At 61.0% G+C, this 20,044-nt stretch overlaps 1 protein-coding gene across 1 annotated transcript in view; it reads left to right on the top strand.

Moving 5' to 3' along the window:
* Positions 1-20,044, top strand: part of Sorcs2 (sortilin-related VPS10 domain containing receptor 2) — a gene marked incomplete at its 5' end in the record, with an annotated part of 336,999 nt that overhangs the window by 301,382 nt on the left and 15,573 nt on the right. The window contains 9 exon segments of the mRNA XM_005408856.2: positions 377-523; positions 5,144-5,246; positions 9,042-9,118; positions 11,822-11,913; positions 12,516-12,623; positions 15,458-15,578; positions 15,809-15,942; positions 16,740-16,865; positions 19,355-19,526. Coding sequence (XP_005408913.2) covers positions 377-523; positions 5,144-5,246; positions 9,042-9,118; positions 11,822-11,913; positions 12,516-12,623; positions 15,458-15,578; positions 15,809-15,942; positions 16,740-16,865; positions 19,355-19,526 — 1,080 coding nt within the window.

The following is a 20,044-nucleotide window of genomic DNA, read 5'->3' as shown; positions in this document are numbered from 1 at the left end:
ATGCCCTGGACATGTGGGTCACCTCTATGAGCTTAGTAGGATCCCAGGGAGATGGAGCAGCAGAGGGGGATGGAGCTGTGCATGGAGCAGACCTGCTCCCTGGATCAGGAGACTGAGCTACGCATGTCGCTGGGGCAGGCCTGGAAGCCATGACACTGGTCCAGGGCTAGGGGGTAGGGGTGTCTTCTAGTGGGGTGTGGGGTTAGAACAGTATGGCCCCGAGGCACAGGAACTCAGGGGACCAGGGCTGTCCTCACCATGCGTGACCAGAGGTCCTGGCAACGGCTTGGTGTCTCAGGAATGGTACATGTGGAGCCCTGGGAGCTCCCCGGAGAGCCCCAGGAGCAGCTCACGGTCCTTCTGTGCTCTGTCCCAGGTCAGAGGGGTGAAAGGGGTCTTTCTGGCGAACCGGAAGGTTGATGGGAAGGTGATGACACTCATCACCTACAACAAGGGCCGTGACTGGGACTTCCTGAGTCCGCCCAGCAGTGACATGAACGGGAAGCCGACCAACTGCCAGCCGGTGAGTACTCCCCAGCTGACCCGGCTGCGTGTACACGGCACGGGTGGGGGTGTGGAAAGGGTGTGTGGCCAGCACAGCTACAAAGCTCTGGGATAAAGGACGCAGGCCTTCAGGCCCAGCTGGCAGCCCTGCTGTCTTGGGCCGGCCTGTCTGCCTGTGTGGAGTCACTGCCCAGGTGGGCGTCTGCACGCTGTGCCACCTCCTCCGGTGACCTGATGTGTACCCCGATGCTAGCAGAGGAGCAAGAGGGCAGGCGGGGCCAGGCAGGTCACTTCTAAGCCCGCTGCAGGGACATCTGCACCCTGCCGCTGCCCAGTGTCAGGGCCTGGACAACACGTGTTGCGGGAAGGAGCGGCAGAGAGCGGTGTTCTCTGTCAACAGCTGGGGCCCTTGGCACGGTCACGTGTGGCGGCCAAGCCCCCCAGCGCCACAGCTGGCCCCGCTCACCAGGTGCCCTTCCGTGTGCATGCGGGTGTCCGAGTCCTCTGGCTATCTGGGGGAGGGGTCTCAAGCTAGCTAGGACTCCTGAGTCCAGGATGGCTGTGGGCCCAGGTGGCCTAGGAGTCGCTGGTTGAAGATGGAGGCAGCACTGAGGGCTCCTGGCTGTCCCTGCCCCGGCTTGGGGTGACACTCAGTGACCATCAGGGGCCAGGGATAGGCAGACTGAGTGACCCCAAGACTGGCCAGGCTTCTCATGTGTCGCTGTCCCTTGCCCCCGTGGGGCCATACCTCGCCTACCGTGGGGGTGCTCACTGCCCCCGTCATCCCTGAGCCCTGCTCAGGGCACAGAGGCCACACTCGGGGGACCCCTGAACCCACCCACTGCTCTGCCTCAGTTTCCTCATGTGCAAGACAGAAAGAACCACAGTTCCTATTTTTCGGGAATCCGCCTCCAGCCCATCCTCACCAGCGTGGTGAGCGCCGGGTCCTTCGCCATGCTCTCAGGCCGCATCAGGAAGCATTCAGAAAACCTCCGTGGGCTCTGCCTGGCACCCAGGGGATGGGGGACAAAGGCCCGGCCCCAGCCCGCAAGCCTGGGCCTGCAGGTGCCGTCTGATGGGGACCATTGCGGGGAACCAGCTCCCCCCTCGTCCTGAGCCTAGGAGCAGTGAGCACTCGGAACCCGGCCTGGTCTCTGACTGAGCTCTGCCCGAGAGACCCCTTCCTGGGTGGGAAGCTGGCTGGACCGGGCCTCCCAACACCTGCCCAAGGCATGGGGGTTAATTACCCGCCCTTTGGAGACTGCCCCGGAGCCCAGAGCTGCTGTGAAAGGGCTGACTTTCTGCACCATTGTGGGCAGAGTTAAGCCGTATTAATCTGTCAGAGCAAGTTCCTCCCAAGAATAGATTCTTGTCTGCAATTATGCGGCTCAGTGAGGAGATAACCTTGGCGAGATTTATATTCCAGCCTTAAAATAATAAGAGTCGGAGCGAACTAGCGAAGGTACCACCCCAGGCAGGCGTACAGGGCGCCCGACGGAGCTCAGGAAGACAGTGGGCACCAGGAAGGCTCCTCAAGCACCGCAGTGGGGTGGCTGGGCCTCCCACCCGAGGGGCTGTGGCATCGTCCAGAGGCGGGAAAACTCAGGACAGGACAGGACAGGACGGGACAGGCACGGTTCCCAGGGCTCCGTCGTGGTGGTACCAGGTGTTCTGTGGTCAGGAGAAGCTGCCCTAGAGGGCTGATTTCTCGACCTGAGGGTGATCCCTGCTCAGGATGGAATACTTGGGGAGGACAGGAAGTAGGCAAGGGGAAGGAAGGCCTAGTGTAGGCCTCCATCCTCCACGTATGCGCAGGCATGCACGCAAGGCTGGAAACTGCACCAACAGCTTCCTGGGCCGTCCCTCAGCACACAGAGTGCCCCCTGGGGCCTGCCGTGCCACGTCCTCGGGCCCTCTGCTCCCGTCCTCCTGGGTCCCGTCTTCTCCAGCCCCTTCAGCGGCTTGGTGTGGGTGTCTCCCTCGGCGACAGCTTTGCTGACAGACCGGCAGGATCAGGTCTGTTTTAGCCTCACACACAGCCATGGGAAAGGGTTCCCCAGAGCCAGAGTCAAGGCCCTGCGCTGGGGGGCTGGCCAGGTCTCTCAGATCCACAGGAGTGGATGGTGTGCGGCCTCCGGGTGGCTGGTGTGTGGCCCTGGCCCTCCAGCCTGCTGATATCTCAAGGCTCTGCTGGGCACTTCTGCAGAGCACCTATCAGCTTCTGAGTGCAGAAGGGGCAGCCTTGGGTTTCGGAGGCCACCACCTGCCTCCAAGCCCGCCAAGCCTGACGCACCAGGCTCACCTCCGGGAGCCGTGTGGAACCCGCGTCTCTGCCATCAGATGTGCAAACCACCGTGTGCTCAGGTGGGGGGGCGGGGGTCAGCAGGCACAGCTGGGCACCTGGGTCCTGGGCTGTTGTTCTCCTCTGGCTCAAACAGTGCCTGGCCACCAGGACAGCCTGCTCTGACTGGGCCCGGGAGGGGATGGGACGGCTGTCCCACAGTGCAGCACCTCTGCCTCCACTCTGCCTACTGCACACATGGAAGGGAACGCAGGCGCTAAGCACATGGGGCAGGAGAGGGACCAAAAAGGGCAGCCCCTGGCCTCCAGCAAACCGAGGGCACAAACCGCCGTGCCACGTTGGCACCCGGCCCCTTCTGTGGAGGCTTTATGCCACATCCAGCTGAGACTCCTGGGCGGAGCTGCCCTGAGCAGAGGCCCCGCCCTGCCTCAGGTGGGAGGGAGCACCCCCGTGCCCTGCTCGGGGTCCAGCCCATCTGTGGGCAAGGGTTGGTGAGGACTCCTCACAGGTCAGGAATCCTGGTCGTGAGAGCCCAGGGGAGACATCTGAGTATCTCATGTGTCCCCAGGGCACTACTTTGTCCCCACTCAGTTCTGAACAGGGTGACACAGTGACACAGTCCTGTGCCAGGGGTCCTGCCATCTTTGGCCTGAGGGCCCCCAGGCTGCCGCAGGGGGGACACCAGGCCTCTCCCCAGTTGTCTTCAGAAGTCTCTCTGGCAAGCTTGCAGCCTCTCTCAGCCTACTCTGTCACCTGGGGTCTAACAGCTTTCCTGACAAATCGCTCGGGAGCCACGGTGTCCCCGGTGAAGGGACATCACGGTGGCATTCAGCATCTTCACAGCCATGCAGCCGTCACCACAGTCCATTTACACCACTTTTTCACCCCAAACAAATGCTGGCCGCTTGCTATCAGCTCTCTCCCCATCACCCCAGATCGCTGACCCCAGCCCTAACCCGCCCAGCCACCTGATTCCTGTCTGTGTGGGGTTCTCTTCCGACGTTCCTCATGAGCGTACAACTGTGCTGCCGCTAGGATGTTCTGTGAACCCTGGGGCCGGCACTGAGAGCCTTGATCTCACAGTGTTGCCCAGGCTGGCCTCAAATTTGAGGTGATCCTTCTGCCTCAGCCTCCCCGGTGCTGGGATTACAAGCGTCTGCCACCATGCCTGGCTCACATGGTTACATTTCTACATTAGGATAGCTGTAGGAAACATGCTCGGGCACAGCCGGAAGAAAGTGTCACAGAAACACGGAGGGAGAGACATGCTGGTTGGGGGTTCCAGAATAACCCCCCACAGATGTGGGGAGCACGCACCACAAATTCCACTTTGCAGATGAGGAAACTGAGGTCCAAGGTGTCCAGAAAATTGGCAGCACCTCCTAAAGGATCGAGATCTTTGGGTGTCTGATTTTAGGGTGTTTCTAAAGTAGAGGTTTTCCTAGAAAGTACATTTAAAGGAGGGCAAGCAAAACATTTACCTTTCTTAAGCAGGCCGTTGAGCAGTCTCAAGGTAGGCTGGACCCTAACTCTGCCCCACTATGTGGTGTCAGCCACAACCCTGTACAGCAGGGGTCATCGCCCATCTCACAGAGTAAGAAACTGAGGCTCAGAAAGACTAGGCACTGTCCTAAGGCCACACAGCTGCTCGGGGGATTGCCAGGGCAGGTCCCCTGTGGCTCCAGCAGGCCTTGCTTACCTGTCTCCCTCGGATGAGGGGGATGAGGTGTCCCACAGCCATCCTCTGGTCCCTAGGCACCTACGGTCACATAAGAAGCCCCAGTGATGGTGTAAGTGGGCAAAGGCTATTTATATTTTTGTGCAGTGCCGGGGAGGGACCCAGAGCCCCATGCAGCTAGGCAAGCGCTCACCACTGAGTGTACCCCCGCCCTGGCGTGATGGAGGGATGGGAGCCGGGCTTGTAGGCCCCAGGAATCACATCCCCAGCCCAGCCCCGCACGGAGGTTCACATTGCAAAGTCACCTTTCTGGGACCCAGGTGCGGGCCTTCCTTCAGAGCAGCTGCGGCCAGGCAGAGGCCCCTCCTCAGATGCGGCAGGGCATGCTCATCTAGAGCACTGACTGACTGCCAGCCTTCTGGGTGCCTAGCTGGTGCCCCACCCCAGCCCAGGCCACTGGACACAGCCCCGCGGAGGCCGTCCTTGTCCTTCCTGCCTTCACCTGGCAGCCAACCTCACTCCCGCCCCTGGAGCTCTGTCCTCCCCTCTGCAGCACCCCTGGCCCTGCCTTGCCCCAGACATCCTGGGAGGGCCCGGCCCCAGGCCTGGATTTCCTGCAGGCCCTCCTCCCTTGCACTGACCCCACCTTCTCCTCACAGCCTGACTGCCACCTGCACCTGCACCTGCGCTGGGCGGACAACCCCTACGTGTCAGGCACCGTGCACACCAAAGACACTGCCCCAGGCCTCATCATGGGTGCAGGTGGGTACCGCTGTGCAGGGAAGCTCCCTGCACAGAGGGAAACGGGGGCCAGGCAGGGCCTGTGGCCATGGTGTGTCCATTTGGGAAAGCGCTTCAGCTTCTCCAAGACGCTCAGCTCTCATGAGAACCTGGAGGGGTGAGTGGGATGCAGTGGACGTGTGGTGTGTGTCAGATGAACAGAAGGAAGAAAGGGTGAAGGGGTGCATGGATGGATGCATGGATAGGTAAAGCATGGGCAGGTGGATAAGTGGATACTGGATGGATGTGTGCAGGAAAAGAAGGAGGGAGATGAAGGGAAGGGAGGCAGGGAGATGGAGGATTTGGATCATGGCTGACGTTTATTGGTCCCTGAAAAGTGGAGGAGAAAGGCTTGTATGCAAGTAGATTATCTTTTTAAAAAAACAAAAATATAATTGCTATATGTGTTTGTGGTCCTCATGAAACTAGAACCTACGTTGGGGCTGGTTAGGTGTGTGCTGATCAAATAACACCGTCAAACAAGATCCATTCAAGTTAGAGGAGTCATTCAAAATCAGAAGCAGGCCCCTGGCAGGAGGTCACTGGGCAGGCTTGGGGAGGGGCCAGACCATGTCACAGCATGAGGACACAGAGGCAAGGCCCACAGCATGCCGCTTACTGAGCCACCACCTGGCCCTCTGTTGGCCCTAGCACCAGCTGCAACATGAAGAGAGTGCTGCGGGGTGGAGGCGAAGGCTGGGTGCAGTTGGACCCCAACTCTGCGCCGGATGGCACGTCCAGCCCTTCGCCATCTCCAGCGTGAGGCCTGACCCACAGCGGCTCCTCCAGGGCTGCCGGCTGTGCAGGGAGAAGGGGCGTGGAGCTTCAGCAAGGCTGGCTTGTGTTTTCAGCCCGTGGTCAGCCTGCTCCAAGGTCAGCCTCAGCTCCGGCTCTCAGAGCCCCACCCTGTCCAGGGAAGCTCCCTGCACAGAGGGAAATGCGTGGCCAGGCAGTGGCCCGGGACCACGGTGTGCCTATCAGGGGACAGTGCCTCAGTCTCTCCAAGATGTTCAGCTCGCGTGGAGAACCCTGAGTGGCACGGTGGAAGGGCCTGGTGGAGGAGAGTGGCTCACAGCATGGGGGACAGGAAGCAGAGAGAAGGGAGGAGCTGGGAGGGACGACGAACCCTTGTGGGCCACGCCCCCAGGACCTCTTCCCACCAGGCCCCGCCCCTTTAACCAAGCCAGCCGTAGGCCTACATAACCCAGTGACCCTCCACAAATCCCTGCTCTAAGCACATGCGGCTTTCCGGGGGGCATCCGGATATGAACCCTAATGGGATAGTGCATTTACAGAGCACTCTCATGCTTGGCTGGAACCCTAAATCCTTAACCAAAATACAAAAGGCACAGTGTCAGTGCCACCACTCCTGGGAGGCCGTTAGAGCTGGGAGTGAGTGTTCCAGCCCCAAGAGGCTCTGTGCATCCACGAGATGTGTATGGGCCGCACAGGAAGTGGGTGCTGCCCAGCTGCTGTGGGGGCTTCAGTGCAGCCCCCTCCCCGACTTTCCCCTTGGGGCTGGATGCTGCCTCCTTACCTCGCTGTGCCCTTTCTCGTCTTGGTGGCCACCTGCTCTTCGCTTACATCTTCCTGGCCAGCGTAAGCCTGTGGGAGGAAGCCGGGCGGGTGGTCCTCCCGAGCCAGACCGGCTCCCACTCTCTGCCCTCATGGGGCCAAGCAGACCCAATGCAGACAGTGAGGGGCTTGGTCCATAGTGTCCAGATCCAGTGCTTGCTCTCCGCCTGGCCTTCCATCTACAGACCCCGCCCCTCACACCTCTGCCCCCTCTCCCTGCAGCCTTCACCCTCCAAGAGCTCACATCTCCAGGCTCAGCTGCAGGCCACGTCCTGCCTCAGTTCCTCCTTGCCACTGTCCTCACAGATCCACTATCCTGGCTCTGAGTGTGACTGCACAGCCACCTTCCTCCCTGCTAGACGGACAGCTGTCAGGGAGTGGGGCAGAGCACATGCAGCTCAGACTCCCGGAGCCCAGCACAGGGCTGGGCAGAGGGCTCGGGAAGTGCTGGATACATGCAGGAATGGGTTCCTGAGTGGAGATAATGAAGAAATAGAAGTATGGATGGTAGGATGGATGGTTGGATGGATAATAGCCTTATAAAGATGGATGGATGCATGGATAATGGATGGATAGATGGAGGCATGGATAGATGGATGGATGGATGGATGGAGGCATGGATAATAGATGGATAGATGCATGGGTGGATGGGTGGATGGATGGATGGATGGGTGGATGGAGGCATGGATAATAGACGGATAGATGCATGAATGGATGGGTGGATGGATGGATGGGTGGATGGAGGCATGGATAATAGATGGATAGATGCATGGGTGGATGGGTGGATGGATAGATGGATGTGTGGATGGATGGAGGTATGGATAATAGATGGATAGATGCATGGGTGGATGGGTGGATATATGTGTAATGAGGGGTGGATGGGGGAATTGAAGCATGGATAATGGGTGGATGGATGGATAATGGGGGTGGGTGAATGAGTAGATTGATGGATGCGTGGATAATGGGTGGATGGACACGTGGACACATAGGGAATGGGGGATGAACGGCTGGATGGAGGTATGGATAATGACTGGATGGGTGGATGGATGCAATAGATTGATAGCAGAGGGGTGGATGTATGAGTGGACGGATGGATGGATAGGTGAATGGATCTACTTCAGGAAAGACAAGCACACACCCTGCTTAGGACTTGAAATCATCTATTTGAGGACAATCCATTTCCCTTGGTATTTCCCAGTGCCTCAATTTGAAATGAATGAAATACTTCTGAGTGTGTCATCTAGATAAGGCTTCAAACGGCAGGTGCCAGCACCAGCACAGAAATACGGCACAGCGAGTGAGGCGCGGGGGCCTCTGGGGCTCCCCTCGCGTCCAGGGGGTTTGAGTGTCTTATTCCGGGGACAGGAACCTGCCTCTGCCATGACCAGGGCTGCGGCAGAGGCTGTCACTTCACAGAGCAGCACTCCTGCCACAGCCTTGCCCCGCTTCCCTGCTGTGACTCCACTCCTGCAGTCGCATCTGTGCCCCTTAGCAGAGCCATCTGGATGACAGGCAGAACAGGGCTCAGGTGGGCAGAACTGGGGAGGCCCAGTCTGCCCCGGGCACACACCTACCCCACGCTCCCCCAGGCCCCTCCTCACCCTTCCATGGTCTCACGCACCCTGTGCCTACCTCTGGTCCCTGCAGCCTGTCCCTGGCCACCACATTTTTTTCTTTCTTCTTTTTTTTTCTTTACTGGAGATTGAACCCAGGGCCTTCGCAGTGAGCTACATCTGAAGCCCCTTTAATTTTTAAAATTTGGAGACAGGGTCTCACTAAGTTGCTAAGTTGCCTGGGCTGGGCTCTAACTTGGGGTCCTCCTGCCTCAGCCTCCCAGATTGCTGGGACTCCAAATGTGCACCCCAATGTGTGGCTGTACTTCTTATACTTGAGCCACAGCTGTTCATCCTCTGAGGGGCTCCAGCTCTGTCCACACCTGGTTAGCGGCTGAGCCACCTGGGCTTGGGAGTTTGTGCAGAGCTGGGCTGTCACTGCACGGAGGGAACCTGGGCCTGAGCCCAGGAGCCAAAGCAGGGCCTCTGTGGGGGAGGATGGCAGGGACACACTGACGGGCAGCTCTGGTGATGGAGCTGGGGACCGGGACACAGGCACCTTGCACACCTGGGCACTGCCTGGCTCCGTCCTGGGTGAAAGGGGGAGCCGCTGGACCCCAAGAGCACCTCTCCCTTTCCCTGTGACCAGGTAACCTGGGCTCACAGCTGGTGGAGTACAAGGAGGAGATGTACATCACGGCGGACTGCGGGCGCACCTGGCGGCAGGTAAGGCGGCGTGCACCCAGTCCTACCTCGGACCCGTACTCCCAGGAGACGGTTGTCCTATCACGCTGCCCCGGGCCAGCGGAGTGGCCCCTGTAGTACCTGGATGAGTGGCCCCTATAGCACCTGGTGCCCCTGCCACATGAGTGCAGCCGCCCCGTGTCCTCTGTGGCCGAACACTGGAGGTGGGGACTCCGCTGTGCTGGCTTCCTGCAGGCGGGAGTGCGTGGACGGGACGCTGGTAGAGGGAGAGGGGAGAGGAGCGGGTCTGGGGGCCCTGGGGGTCCGGGCTGGGCTCTGGGGAGCATCGGGGGCGTGGTCCACAGGCAGAGCGTGGCCAAGATGAGGAAGAAGCGGGGTGCATGTGGGAGGCGGCCCCTCTACGCACCGGGGCCCGGTGGAGGTCAGCGTCAGGCCAGGGACGCCCTCTTGACCTTCAGCGTGTGGGGACAGCGAGGCCAAGGGAGGAGGGAGTCGGCCCTGCCCACCCTGGACAGCTGCGCCAGCTCCAGGACCCACGTGTCCCCAGCACAGCCCCGCCTCCCCTCACCCCTGATTCCCTGAGGGCTAGGCTGGGGTTGGATCGTCCTGGAGCAGAGCTGGGCTTCGCAGACGGGGGGAGCCCGGTTCGGGTCCAGCTGTGTCGTGGCCGGGTGCGGCCCCTCGGGTGGCGGTGACACTGGCTCTGGACAGACACATTCATCCCCGACATGCAAAGTCTGCCTGCCTCCTCGGCTTAAGGCCGGATCGTTTTTAATCACATGCAAGAAATAAGGAATTTTGAAAAGGGCAAAAGCGATTTATCATATTAGAATATTTCTGTTTCACTAGAACCTGAAAAGACATCGAGTCTCTCAAAGGTCACCACCTGTCCATTGCCAGCGGCCCCTGTGGTCTTACAGACAGGGGCTGAGGCGCTCAGTGGCGGTCACCCTGGCCGAGCGGCTTGTTTGGGTTTCAAACCTGGGGATGACAGACCTAGATGAGAGGACGGAGTCGGGTGGAGTTGGGCTGGGAGTGCGGGGATGCCCTGGGTGCTGGCCGGTGTGCGCATGTGCGTGTGTGTGCCGGGGAGGGAGATGTTCACACTGGGTCTGGCGTTCACTGAGAGGAAGAGGAGAAAAAGCAGGTGCCCGGGCAGCAGGGTGGACACACCGCACAGAAGGCAGATGCAGCACCCGCTGGCCACCACGTGTGGGCGCGTGGCACACCTCAGAGAACAGGACCAGCGCAGGAAGGACAGTGACAGGCACACCTCACGCAGTGGACATGGTCTTTGACACACTCAGCTCCCCAGTGACCCAGGACAGGGGGACCCAGGAGCTGGTGAGCCCTGGGAGCCCTGTGGGACTCAGGCTGGGGATGGGCTTGGGTGCTGGGGACCCACCGAGGCACAGGGAGCCACAGCCTTGGCTACTGGCAGAGCCACGGTCCTGCTAGGACGGGGGAAACCCGGGCCCCTTTTCCGAGAGCCCCCAAGCTAATGAGAGCGATGTTTCTTCTGGTTCCCAGGATGGCTCGGAGGCGCCCCCTTCTGTCTCTCCCACGGTGGCTGTGACCAAAGCCCTCCTCGCTGTCCTGGGGGCGGGGTGTGGTGGCCCAGGGTCTCCTTGGAGACCTGGCTGTGCAATTCAGGGTTCACCCCTGCCTTCCGTAGCTGTCACCCTTGGCGGGGGGACCCTGAGAGACATCAGATGAGGCGCCTGTGAGGTGCAGGTCTTGCCGGGCACACTTGGGAAGGGGACAAGCAGGGTCCACTCTGCCACTGTCCCACTCAGCCTCTCGGAGACCAGCACGGTTCCGGCCGCCAGGGTCCTGCACGCACATTCTTGGGAAGAGAGCTCTGCTCGCTGGGGAGGGGCCTCACTGCCTCCAGGAGGAGCAGCGCTGGCCTGGACCACTCTGTCCCTGAGTCATGATCACGCGTGAGGAAGCTTCTGGAAGGAAGCCCTCCCCACGGAGACCGGCCCACGCCCCTCACGGCCTGGGGCTGCCTGGGCTCAGGGTGCAGGCTCCGTGGCACGTGTCCTCACTTGTCTCCAGTACTCTGGTGGGGGCGTGGTGCTGAGGCAGGGCGGCGGGCACAGGTGCTAGGCCCTGTGTTAGTCCAGTCACCGCCAGGGGCGCCCCAGCAGGAGCAGGGTGGGCGAGGGCTCATGGCCACGCTGGGTGCGTGTGGCAGGGCGGCTTCCCCACAGCTCTCTCTGGCATGCACAGGGGCCCAGGCCACGTATCCCTCCCAGGGCTGGTGCCCCACAGCTTGAGGACCTTCTACCAGACCCACAGGGCAGGGCTCAACCACAGCTTGTGACATTTGGCCTGACCAGAATCCCCCTTCCCAATAAATACAAAGGGAAGGAGGGAGCGGGACCCTGGGACACATCCCCTGGCTCTGACCCATTGTAAGGGGAGTTCTTATGAGCAGTGGGGTGTGCCAGTGAGGCTGCTAACAAAGTAGAATCGGCTGGGAAAGAGCTTGGCAGGTGGGGAAGCAGTGTGTGCAAACATCCTGGGGTGCATTCAGGGATGGAGCCAGAGTGGCCAGTGGTGGAGGGTGGAGGACAGTGGTCAGGCCTCCTCCTGCAGAGTCCTGAGGCCCTGGAAGGATGGGTACCATCTGCAAGGGCTGTGGCGAGAGGAGGGGTTGCCTCACACACACGTTTCCCCAGTGTCCCCGCCCCCAGCGCACCGTGCCCTGTCCCTCAGGTGTTCGAGGAGGAGCATCACATCCTCTACCTGGACCACGGCGGCGTGATCGTGGCCATCAAGGACACCTCCATCCCTCTGAAGATCCTCAAGTGGGTGCGGGGACGCCGGCCGGTCGGAGAGGGCGGCAGCAGGGGGCGCCCGAGAGCAGCTCCCGGGGCCGAAGCGGCCCTGAGCCCTGCGCCTGGGAGCCCTGCAGTTCCCCAGGATGCGACAGAGGGAGCCTGGAGGGGCGGGTGGCGCAGGGAGTAGCCCCGCGGGGGCGGGGAGGGCTTTCCGGAGGAGGTGATGTAAGGATCAGTCGGTGGAGGGCTGGAACCAGCAACGAGTGCCCACGTGAGCAGGGTTGGCAGCCCCTTCGGACATCTGAAGGCCCATAGGGAAACTGAGGAGAGAGAAAACCTAGGGTCCCAAAGGCAGAACTAGGGCAGCTGGTAGGAAGTCAGTTTCACTTCAGTCTAAAGAAGAGCAAGGTGGGGCTGAGCTCGATGTTCCCAAAGCCTGGCGATCCCTACCCCTCGGGAGTGCTGGGTGTCAGCCTGGTAGCCAGGTAAAGGGCCCAGGGCACACGCCGTGGTCTCACAACCCCAGTGTGGCTGCGGCCGTGCTGGCAAGACGCTGCCGCCCCGCGCCCGGAGAGGAGGAGCCTGGGGTGCGGCCGCGGCTCCGTGGGACGCTGAGGCCCCTCCCCCAGGTTCAGCGTGGACGAGGGCGTCACGTGGAGCACGCACAACTTCACCGGCACCTCGGTGTTCGTGGACGGGCTGCTGAGCGAGCCGGGAGACGAGACGCTGGTCATGACGTGAGTGGCGCGGGGACCAGCAGCCGTGCAGGACCAGGAGGCGAGTCGCGTTCTGACGCGGACGTCCTCCTGCGGGGCGGGCAGCTCCTCATCCCTCAGCCCGGGCCCCAGCCCAGGCCCCAGCCGCGGCCCCAGCCTCTGTGAGGCGGGCATGGAGTCCCCGCTTCAGGATATTGCCCTTACCCGGTCCCGCTGGTGAGGGTGGAACCGGCCAGCCTGGACCTCACCGTGCCTCAAGGGTGGCACTGGGTACCAGGAGGAGCCTGGGTGTCCGCCTCACCCATAGGTGCACAGAGGACTGAAAGCAGGTAGCGCAGTGCCAGGAGCCAGGTTGGGTCCCCGCTGTCCCCTGCCCAGGACCCCAAGGCCAGAGCCCAGCCAGCTCCTCTGAGCAGAAGGGACAGCGGGGCATGGGTGTTCAGATCTGCCGTGGCGTGGGAAACGGGCTTACAGGACCCGGGGTGGCCACACTTCCGGATGGAAGGGGCAGCACTACTCCTGCGCCTGCTGCAGGGTCTGAGCCCTAACCGAGCAGGCCCGGGTGCAGTGGGACAGGGACTCTGCTGCCCCACAGCTGCTGTGCTGTCCCCAGCTGGGCATTCCCAGCAGCTTCCGTCCCATGCAGGCTTCTCCCTTCTGCCCCACAGTGTGGCTGGGCATCAGTGCCCCCCAATCTCCACATCCCCCCGGAACCTGGCATGGGAGCAGAGGTGTCCAGACAAGGCTGGCTGGGGCAGGGAACAGCTGGGTGACAGTGGCACAGGGCAAGGAGGGGCTCCGCGGAAGCCGAGCAGGGTGGAGTGGGGCAGGCACAGGACTGTCCCTCGGGTCGGGTCACTGCCAGTCCCCTTCAGGCACTGGGTTGGCAGCCAAGCCTCACAGCATCCACGCAGGTTTGGGGTTTTGTCACTGTCGTCAGGGCTGATGAGATGGTGCGGAGCATCAGTGTCCTCCATGCCACTCAGGATGGGTAAACTGAGGCTATGGGAGGCCGCTAGGCTGTGACACCCAATGCTGGCTCCCCGTGGGGGCTGCGGCTCTGCCAGGCTGGTCGAGGCTGTCACCCAGCCTCCACTTCCCCATCTGTAAGATGGTCGCGGTGGTCCTGTGCGCCTCCTGGGGAGGCGTAAGGAGAGGGTGGGATCCCAGGCACTCACCAGCACAGCGGGAGCCATCAGCACAGCCCCGTGGCTGCAGCAGGGAGTGCCGGCTTAGCTGGAGACCTGGCAGTGTCCCCACAGGGTATTTGCGAGGTCAGAGGGTAACGGTGGAGAGAGGCTCCCGCGATGGATCAGGGCGGGTGACGAGGGGCACACAGGCACCTCAGGGCCAAGGCCACCTACAGCTGCAGCCACCAGCCAGGCCCTCAGTGGGATTTGACACCTGCAAGGGTGGCTGGATGGGTAGAGGGGGATAGTATCCATGGTTACCCTCACCTCCAGGTAGCAGGAGGGTCCCAAGGCCACATGCTCCCTTGGGCAGAGGGTCAGTGTTACTTCCTTCCTCATCACTGAGACACAATACTTGACATCCACAAGTGAAAGGAGAGCTTTACTTCAACTCGCAGTTTGTAGAGGTTTCCGTCCATAACCGGCTGGCTCCAAGTCAGGGCGGCATAGCAGGGGAGCATCGCAGAGGATAAACAGTCCATGGCAGGGCAGGCAGGAAGCAGCAGCCTCCCTTTGCCTTTTATCCCATCCCGGCTATAAGCCTTTTGCTTGATGCCACCCATACCCAGCGTGGGTCTTCTCTCTTCAGTAAATCCATTCAGCCACACCCAGAATTGTGTTGATCCAATCGGTGAATCACGCCTGCGGTCCAGTATCACACCCACAACCCAGTATCACACCTATGACCCAGTATCACACCCCTGATCCAGTCACTCCCAAAAGCCCCACCTGGGAGCACATGAGGCTTCAACAGACTTAACAGTCCAAGACCATAGTCCTTGGAGCAGGCCGCCAGCCACAGGCAGCGAGGGTGGCTGGAAGACTCTGGTGCACGTCCCAGGTGCTGAGCATTCAGCAGAGGACGCAGGACAGTGAACTGGGGCCGTGGAGAGGACATGGCCCTCAGGGAGCCATTGGGGAGGTCAGCAGTGCGTGTCCTGCTGTGCTGCACCACCCAGCTGTCACTGCCCCAGCACCATCCCTGAAGGCCAGGAAATGGAGGCACAGAGGGAAAGGGGCCCGCGCAGGGTCACAGGTGTGGGGATCACTTCCCCAAGTGGACGCCTGACCTCTGGCAATGCGGCCAGGGCACTGCAAGCTGCATTGGAGAAGGACCAGGCCAGGACAGGCTGGGCCCCTCTTTTGGGGCGGGCCTGGGAGCCCAAGAGTGAGGGAAGGGTGGGGGACAGGGATGGAGAGGAAGCTGCTCAGACAGCTACAAGGATGCGGCAGACAAGCTGTGTGACCTTGGACAAGTGGCTGTGCCTCTCTGGGCCTCAGGGCCTCTGTCTGTAAACAGGGGTACTCTTGGCTTCCAGCATACTGTGGATGCCCCTGTGTGGCTAGTGTCTTGCAGTGCCCCTGCTCCTGCCCCCCAGGGCTGGAAGTGCCTGGCCTTCCCCTGCAGGGCCACCTGAGGGAGGGAGGACGGCAGGAAGAGGCTGTGTGGCCCTGACACAGCCCTGTCCTCAGCTGCTGTGCAAAGCACAGGGCAAGGAACAGTGTGGGTGGTTCCTGGAAGGGTCCCCCCAGCCGCTCAGAGGCCAGGGCTCCTGGCTCCATCAACGGGGCCATGCAGCGCAGCCAGAAAGCTGGGGACTGCAGCCAGAGCCAGCCAAGTGGATGCAGTCTGGCTGAGGTGCCGTCTCCTGGCCCCGCCCCCAGGGTCTTTGGCCACATCAGCTTCCGCTCCGACTGGGAGCTGGTCAAGGTGGACTTCCGGCCCTCCTTCTCCAGGCCATGTGGTGAGGACGACTATGCCTCCTGGAACCTCGCCAGCCTCCAGGTAGGGCCGCTGCCCGGGGGTCTTCTGGGTCCCCCTGTGCCCGGGAAGGCTGGGCAGGAGAGGCTGGCACAGCGTGGCCTCAGCCTCGCCTGGCACTGTGGGCCTGTTTCCTCCTCTGTAAAAGTGGTGGCCCCTGCCCCGCTGCTGCCTGAGGAACTGCAGGATGGGCAGAGCCAGCGGGTGGACAGCTGTTCCCTCGCAGTGGCCCTCACCCCGTGTTCCCACCGCAGGGCGACCAGTGCATCATGGGCCAGCAGCGGAGCTTCCGGAAGAGGAAGCCGGCGTCCTGGTGCGTCCAGGGCCGGACCTTCACCTCGGCACTCAGGGCGCACGTGTGCCAGTGCCGAGACTCAGACTTCCTCTGGTGAGCGCTGACTGCCCGCCGTGCCCCTCCTGGGTCCCTGGAGGCCACGCTGGCTTTCCTGGCCCAGTCTCCAAGTCACAGGCCGCCACCAGAGCCTATGTGTCAGTCCTGTTGTCCCTCGGGTTTGAAGTGCTAACGAACTCCCGGGCACGTTTTCCAAACTGTCCTGTAGCCTCTGTCTGGTTGGGGGAGAAACTGAGGCACTCAGGGACCATGAAGGCAGGTTGCACCCCAGCCCCTGTCCTTGGTGACTCGCTGAGAGCCATGCGCCACCCCCTGCTCCTATCAGCAGTGCTCGGGGGCTGGGCATGGTGGCGCACACCTGTGTTCCTAGTTCTCTGGGAGTCTGAGGCAGGAGGATTGCACGTCTGAACCCAGCCTGGGCAACACAGCAACTTAGGGAGACCCTGTCTCAAAAAATGAAACAAGGGGTGGGGGTATAGTTTCGTGCAAAGGCCCTGGGTTCGATTCCCAGTACTGGGGGGAAAAATTCTGTGGCTGCCTGCTGCCCAGGACAGTGTGTCTCTCAGGCCTCCGGACCACCAGCACCCCTGTCCCCTCCCATCCTGTCCCTACATCCCAGCTCTCGCATGGCTCCTGCTGTGGCAGCTCCTGAGGCTCTCGCCACCTCCTCCAGGAAGGCCTCTGGCCCCGCAGCACAGCGCACCGCCTCTCCCGTCACTGTGCCTGTGGCCGTCCTGTTTGGGCCGCCTCGCCCTTGGGGACAGGGTGGCTCTGGCCTGAGATCCCCTCCCCAGCCTCTGCGTCCTGTGCCTGACTCTGCTCTCTCCTCCCAGCGACTATGGGTTCGAGCGCACGCCCTCCTTGGAGCCTGGCGCCAAGTGTGCGGCCAACTTCTGGTTCAACCCCCTGTCCCCACCTGACGACTGCGTGGTGGGCCAGACCTACACCAGCAGCCTCGGGTGAGTGCGGCCTCCGCCCGCCCCACGCCCGCCCGCGGCCACGTAGTCCTCCTGCTGGAAGGCTCCAGGAGTCACCAGGCTTAGACCCCGACCTTCCCCTCCACCCCACCAGGCCAGCAGGGGGCGGGAAAGGGCCCAGTAGGCGGGCTCCCACCTGCCACAGGCGAAGGCTGCCCAGAGGGAGATCCCTGCCCCAGTGCCCCAACCTGCAGTTCCAGGGCTGCCTGCTCACCAGGGCTGTGGAGCCAGGCCCTGGTGGGTGCTTTGGACACCTGTCCCTGCCTGTGGGTCTCCGCCAGAATGGTGCCTCCTCCAGGAAGCCTTCCGGACACCCACCTCTGTGCCATCAGCTCAGTGTGTCAGAGCCCCAGCCTCAGTCACAGCCATCATCCTGTTTGCCCCCTGCTGGACCGGGAGCCCTGACACCAGCATGTGCCCTGCAGCTGGGTGCAGACACCGGCTGGGCAGCAGGCCCAGTGCCCCGCAGATGGGGCAGCGATGACACTGTCCCTGCTGGGCTGAGCACGCTGCTTCTGAAGTGCTCACTTCATGTGCAAGTGCCGGGTGTGTAAGAGCTGCGAGCCTTCAGCACACTCCGTGAAAAGGCCCCACATCTCCTGTCCTCCACGAGGAAATCTGCAAAGAGGGGAGAAGAGGCCCCAGGGCTCATGGGAAATCCCAGCACTTCCCTTTGTAGCGGAGGAAACAGGAAGCAAGACCAGAAACTGCAGGCCTTGGCCTCAGCAGCACACACACTGGGATCCATCCTCCCACTGACACATCCATCCAGACACCCTTCCAGCCATTCATCTACCATCCATCCACTTACTCCTCCATCCATCCGTCCATCCACCCACCAACCAGCCCACCAACCACTCAGCCATCCAACTATCCATCCGTTTACCCACCCACCTGTTCACCACCCATGCACCCACCTATCCATCCAACTACCATTCACCTGTCCATTTCCCATCCATCCATCCATCCATCCATCCATCCATCCATCCATCCAACTACCTGCCTATCTGGCTATCTATCTATCTGTTCATCCGTCCAACTTCTGATCATTCTTCTACTGTCCATCCATCATTCTATCCATCTATCCATTCATCCATCCTTGCAATCATTTATCTACCATCCATCTATCTACCCATTCATCTACCCACCCAGCTAGCCAGCAAGCATCCATCCATCTGTCCATCATTACCTACCATTCATCTACTCATCCACCCATCCATTCATCTACCATCCGTCTATCCACCCATCCATCCATCCATTACTCCCTCCTCCCACACGCACACACACACCATCCACCCACTGACCATCCATCTATCCGCTTGTGTTTTCCATTGACCCACCCATCCATCCATCCACCACCCATCTACATATCCACTCATCCTTCTCATCATTTTTCCATCCACCTACTGTAGCCGCAGGGCCTCTCCAGCACACCCCTAGGGTTGGCGAGCAGGGCCTGTCATCGGAAGCATCAGAGCCAAGACCTGTGACAAGAGCGAAGGATTCTAGGCCATGCTGTGTGCACACTGAGCACCAGGGAGCTATAGGTGGGAAGCTCTTAGAGAGCCACATCCTCTGTCACACGCTCAGTGCATTGACCTTTGCTGGATAAACTTCCAACTGTCTGGTCAGCATCTGAGCCACCCAAGAGAGCCCAGCCCTAAGGATGCAGTCCCTGAGCACTGTCAAGCAATGCCAGCTTCCCAGACTGCATTCTGAGTGGGAGCTTTGCTTCCCAGCAGTCTCTGAAGTGTCCCTGGGGCCTTCAGGCTCTGCCCAGCAGCCCCTTCTATCCTCATGCCCCCTGCTCGCTCTGCCACCACAGGGCCTTTGCCCATGACATTCCTGTCACCTGTGACAGTCTTCTCTTGCTCACCTCACAGGCTCAGCTGAAGGCCTCATTCTCAGGAGGGCTCCCCAGGTACCACCTCTCCCAGTACTGCCACAGCCATGATTCTCCACTGATGTGGACAGGCTGCTCCGCCAGGGGCAGGGGTGCCTGTGTCACCTCCTTCCAGGGCCAGGCATTTAAAAACGCTTAGTAAACAGTGAGGGTGACGGACCAGGCACCTTGAGCCTGGCTCTCTCCAGGCAGCTGGGCGATGGAGCCCAAGAGGAGGGCGTGTTGCCCAGGGCCACCGGAGAGCCAGGGCCAGGCCTGTTGGGCACTGTGAACTCTGCGCTTCTCAGCAAGACCAGGACAAGTCCAACTCAGCAGTAACAGCAGCATTACTCTTACTGTAGGACCAGGCCAAGGTAGTGCCAGGCCACTACCAGTCCCGGTGCCCTTGGAACCACAGCACCCGCTCCTCAAGCAGGGCGGCACCAGCACTGGGCAGAGTAGTCAGGAGGGGTGGCAGATGGAGCTGGAAGGGCTGAGCCGAAGCCCTGATTGACAAGCGCATCCGTGCCCGGACGTGAGCCCCGCCCCCAGCCGTGTGATGTGACCCTGGCCCTCCCTCGTCCACCAGGTACCGGAAGGTGGTGTCCAACGTGTGCGAGGGTGGTGTGGACCTGCAGCGGGGCCCGGGGCCACTGCCGTGTCCCCTCATGCCACCCCGGGGCCTGCGGGTGAGCATCCGTGGCGAGGCGGTGGCCGTGCGGCCTGGAGAGGACGTGCTGTTCATGGTGCAGCAAGAGCAGGTGAGTGGCCGCTGGTGACTGCCACGGGGCAGCGGGGGGACGCCGTGCTGGCTGGGGCATGGCCACAGAGACTGGCCCGCCCAGAGCTGCAGGAGGGCCAGAGCCAGAAGTCACCCCAGGTCCACACCAGAGCTTGGAGATGAAACAGCCAGAACGGCATGGGGGCTCAGAGGGCCCCCCCGGGGTCCCCACCCTGGGCTCTCCAGGGCCATGCTGTCCGTACTGGTCTAGAAGGCAAATGTATTCATTCGTGGGTGTCAGAAAAAATGTAAACCTCTAATTATATCACAGATTTACTTACTTTAGGATCTGAACAAAAGCAGAAGGATCTTTTTTAAGAATCTATTTCTTATAGTCACAACCAAAGATGAATCCTGTATGTGTCTCTGGGTGGATATAGGTTTAAATATAGATTTTATAAATACACACATCCAAATATAACACAGAAATCTCCTCCCAACCTCCCACTCTTACTATTTTTACTTTAGAACAAGCATTCGTTTCCTTCTGAATTTAAA

The sequence above is a fragment of the Chinchilla lanigera genome, unplaced genomic scaffold (genome assembly GCF_000276665.1).
Source record: "Chinchilla lanigera isolate Chin_1 unplaced genomic scaffold, ChiLan1.0 scaffold00113, whole genome shotgun sequence".
Lineage (NCBI taxonomy): Eukaryota > Metazoa > Chordata > Mammalia > Rodentia > Chinchillidae > Chinchilla > Chinchilla lanigera.
The sequence above is the reverse complement of the archived record's forward strand: the minus strand, read 5'-3'. Positions and strand labels throughout refer to the sequence as shown.